Source organism: Cryptomeria japonica, chromosome 10 (assembly GCF_030272615.1).
Source record: "Cryptomeria japonica chromosome 10, Sugi_1.0, whole genome shotgun sequence".
In the NCBI taxonomy this organism is placed as follows: Eukaryota; Viridiplantae; Streptophyta; class Pinopsida; order Cupressales; family Cupressaceae; genus Cryptomeria; species Cryptomeria japonica.
Window position 1 is genome coordinate 793,512,092 of NC_081414.1, and position 3,717 is coordinate 793,515,808.

At 37.5% G+C, this 3,717-nt stretch overlaps 1 protein-coding gene across 1 annotated transcript; it reads left to right on the forward strand.

The window, feature by feature from the left end:
• Nucleotides 1-1,799: 1,799 nt before the first annotated feature.
• LOC131859278 (enoyl-CoA delta isomerase 2, peroxisomal-like) lies at nt 1,800-2,507 on the forward strand. Its single transcript, XM_059212869.1, has one exon. The coding sequence runs from the start codon at nt 1,800-1,802 to the stop codon at nt 2,505-2,507; it is 708 nt and encodes a 235-aa protein (XP_059068852.1).
• The last annotated feature ends 1,210 nt before the right edge of the window (nt 2,508-3,717 follow it).

Genomic DNA, 3,717 nt, shown 5'->3' on the forward strand with positions numbered 1-3,717 from the left:
ACGAAACAAGAATACTCCACTACTATCACTACGGAAAACACAACTTACGACTCGTATGACATTGTAGAAATAGGAACAAGATAGCACTGCCCCTGTTAACTCGCATTTCACAAACTCTATTATCTATAGTTCTTCCATCACGGGCCAAAATAACTTCCTAAGAGAGTATATGTACAGAAGTATAACAAAGCCCAAAACAGGCACTCCATTAACATTTCCTAAATGAAGATTCAAGATCAACATAAAGACAAACTAGGTCAAAGTTGCACGGACAAGGTTATAGATACAGATACGAATAGGACCATTTTTGAAGACCACTAATAGTGATACAGCTGGATATGACATTCATTAAAAACACATACACATATATTTACCAAAATTTTATAAGTTATTAGAGGAGATTGTAATTACTTTAAAAACAATTTAGACACATAATTGCCAGATAAATAATTATAAGTTGATTTAACACTACAATATACCCAAAAACTACAAAGCGTGAGCTTTAATTAAATTAACAATAATGTCATTTAAATCCAAATTAAAATAAAACAAAATAAAACTTTAAATAGAAATTAAAAAGGAAAATATCTAAATATATTTTCAGAAAAAATTAAATATAAAGAACTAAATAAACAATATTGATCTAAACTTAAAAAATAAAAACTCATTTCCACATTTAATTTTTTAATATTAATTAAAAATTAAAATTCATAATAAAATAAGTAAATATAAATAAATATTTTTTAATATACGCGTATTGGATACGCCGATGCATGCTCCTAAGGAGGGACATTGGTGTATCCAGCTACTCTGGTCTAGGTAGGTTTATCTCATGCGTCTGAATCCAAACTTTGAATGGAAGAGCTAGTTTCTAGAAATACAGTCATATGGAATCAACCATTGACATAGAAATGCAACCTTGACAAAGTTTGGTAATGTCGTCAGCAAAAGTGCATTAGCCATCAGACTGATGCAAAGGAATAAGATACCTTGTAAAACTGAAATTGCAGAGATGAAGCAGCATATATGATTCAATGGTTTACCCAACTACATGTTTTGCAATACCAACTATTCATGCATCGCTCATCTGCGTTCATCCTGTGACTGCCTTGATTTGTTTGCAAAACCAAGGAAGAAAGCCAGTATGGTCAAATTCAACTATTCATCTGCAAAGATCTCGGACAATGCCATATCAGCCACGTGGAAATTGTTATCAAGAAGATGAAAGGTGAAAGGTGTACAAGATGAACTTGATTTGTTTTCGAGACCAACGATACGTCATAAGCCCAGACAAAAAATGATAGATTGTTTGAAAAAATCTAGTTAGTCATGATTCCTTACTCACGATCTTCTTAAACGTCGTTGGTTTTATGTTCAAATTTAATTTTAGTAGTGTTACTCGTAAAGAATAAGTCGATACTGTTCAAAAATTTGAACAACATAAAAGTAACATAATGCTATTCAATATGTGTAATAGGCAATTTCGTGTCTAACCATTTTATAATTCTGCTAGCCATTTCTTCAAAGATAAAGAGGATCTTATTGCTGATGTTACTAGGTTGAACATGGAGGGGAAGAAGTTTTTTAAAGATAGAAAGTCGGCTGATGAAGAGGTCCATAATTTCATCAAGGGTAAAGAGTGCAAAATTTGATAGATTTGACTGAAGCCTAGTTGACGAGTCGGAGTTAGCAAGTATACAGGAGCACTCTCCCCTATTTAATTGTCTATCACTCATCTGATTCATCACTAAACTGCCTCGATTTGTTTTGAAAGAGCAAGGAAAGGAAAGGTAGCGAGGATGTGCAGCCTAGAGAAGCGAGGAAATGTGTACATCTTGACCTTCGTTGGTGACGGCGAGCACAGGTTTAATCCCACAACATTCGATGCCATCTCTGACGCTCTCAAAGAGGTGGAAGAATCGGCAGACGCAGCAGCCCTGGTAACCACCAACGCAGGCAAATACTTCTCCTGCGGCCTCGACATGAAATGGGTTGGCGAGAGCCCCCACGACCGTTTTGACATAGGCATGGAGAAATTAGAGAATATGTTCGCAGCCTTCATGAAGCTCAGCATCCCCACCGTGGCAGCCATCTGCGGGCACGCGGAGGCGAGCGCCTTCACGCTTGCTCTGGCTCACGATTACCGCTTCATGAGTACGCAGGGGTCCTCCCACCTCTACATGTGCGAGCTCGATCATGGCTTCAACATCCCCAAGAGTATGCTAACCTTGATTCGTAGCAAGCTGCACCCTGCAGCCCTGCGCGATGTGGTGCTAGGCGGCACCAAGCTCAACGCCCAGATGGCCTTTCAGAAAGGGATTGTGGACGCCGCTTTCGACGACTCGGTGGGGACTTTGCAGGCGGCGGTTAAGGAGGCAGAGAAACTGGCGGTCAGGGGATGGAACAGGGAGATCTACCGTAGCTTCAGGTTGGCTGCCTTTCCTGACGTTGTGGAGGAGCTCGATATTCATGTTCCCTATCGCATGCTCGCTTCCTATAACTTCTGATGCCCACCTTCAATCTTGCCCAGATTTCTATAAGCGAACAATAAGCATTTGGATAATCAATATTGTATAAGCTCTAAATAAGGGCGAAATAATAATAGCTCTATTACTATTTATCTAGTTTGGTGTTGTTCATGAGAGAAAAGTGGTTTGATTTTCTATAGTAATTTTACTTTCAATTTTTTAATATGATATAACAGCTCTATTATAAAATCACTCAACCGATTGGTCATGCTCTTAATATAAGATTTGTCAAAGAAGGCAAGCATATGAGATACGTATTTGCAATTTATTTCATCCAGGTCACAATATCAGAAGATTTATCATAGTTGTTATTATATTTGCATATTAATAACAACTATTTTCTGTATTCAAAATATTTGGTGTTGTTTTTATATTTTATTGGTAGTGATTATTTTTTAACTTAAAATTTCTTTACAGTGCATTTAGAAAAAAGTTTCAATTTTGTTTTCCTGCTATTGTGCTGTGCAGTTTTGTAGTGGGCAATTGCCTATTTTATTTTATATTTGCAAATTTTGTTATAGGTTAAGTATTAATTTTTTTGAAGGAGAAATTAAAAGAGAGAGCTTGCAATCATGTTTTGAAACTATTTTTTTATGAATAGTGGTCAATTCCATTAATATTAGACAAAAGTGCATTATTCACAAAAAAATAGTAGAGGGATACAAGATCTCACCATAGTAGTCAAACGAGCAAAGCCTAGAGAATAAAAAACATATAAGAACCCCCTAGGAACAAAAACATGGGCAGATCCGAGAGAGTAGAAAGAAAGAAGGAAAAGTTGTTAAGTGACTATTGTATTATCCTCCTTGTCCTTGTCCTCATCCTAGCAAGAGGGAAAGATAGCCAGAGCCAATCATGGGAGCCATTTGGATGAGCTAGGCCATCCACTATCACCACCAAAATTTGGACATCCACTGTCACCATTAGTGATTGGACCCACAACCTCGCACCCCATCTAGGGGTGAAAATCCCACACAACGAAGAGGTGGAGAATTGCCTATTAAAATAATTGCCACCACTAGACTATTTAGATGGAGCTTGAGACTGTAGGGTTTGAGAGCGGTGAGTCAAAGAGGTACATATACGTTGATGGTGGCGAGGGCATAGATCGATCATGGGAGGCAAAATTATTTGAAACAACTATAGCAACTATATAAGGAGCATTTACCCAATGCTCCCGAAGCTCCCA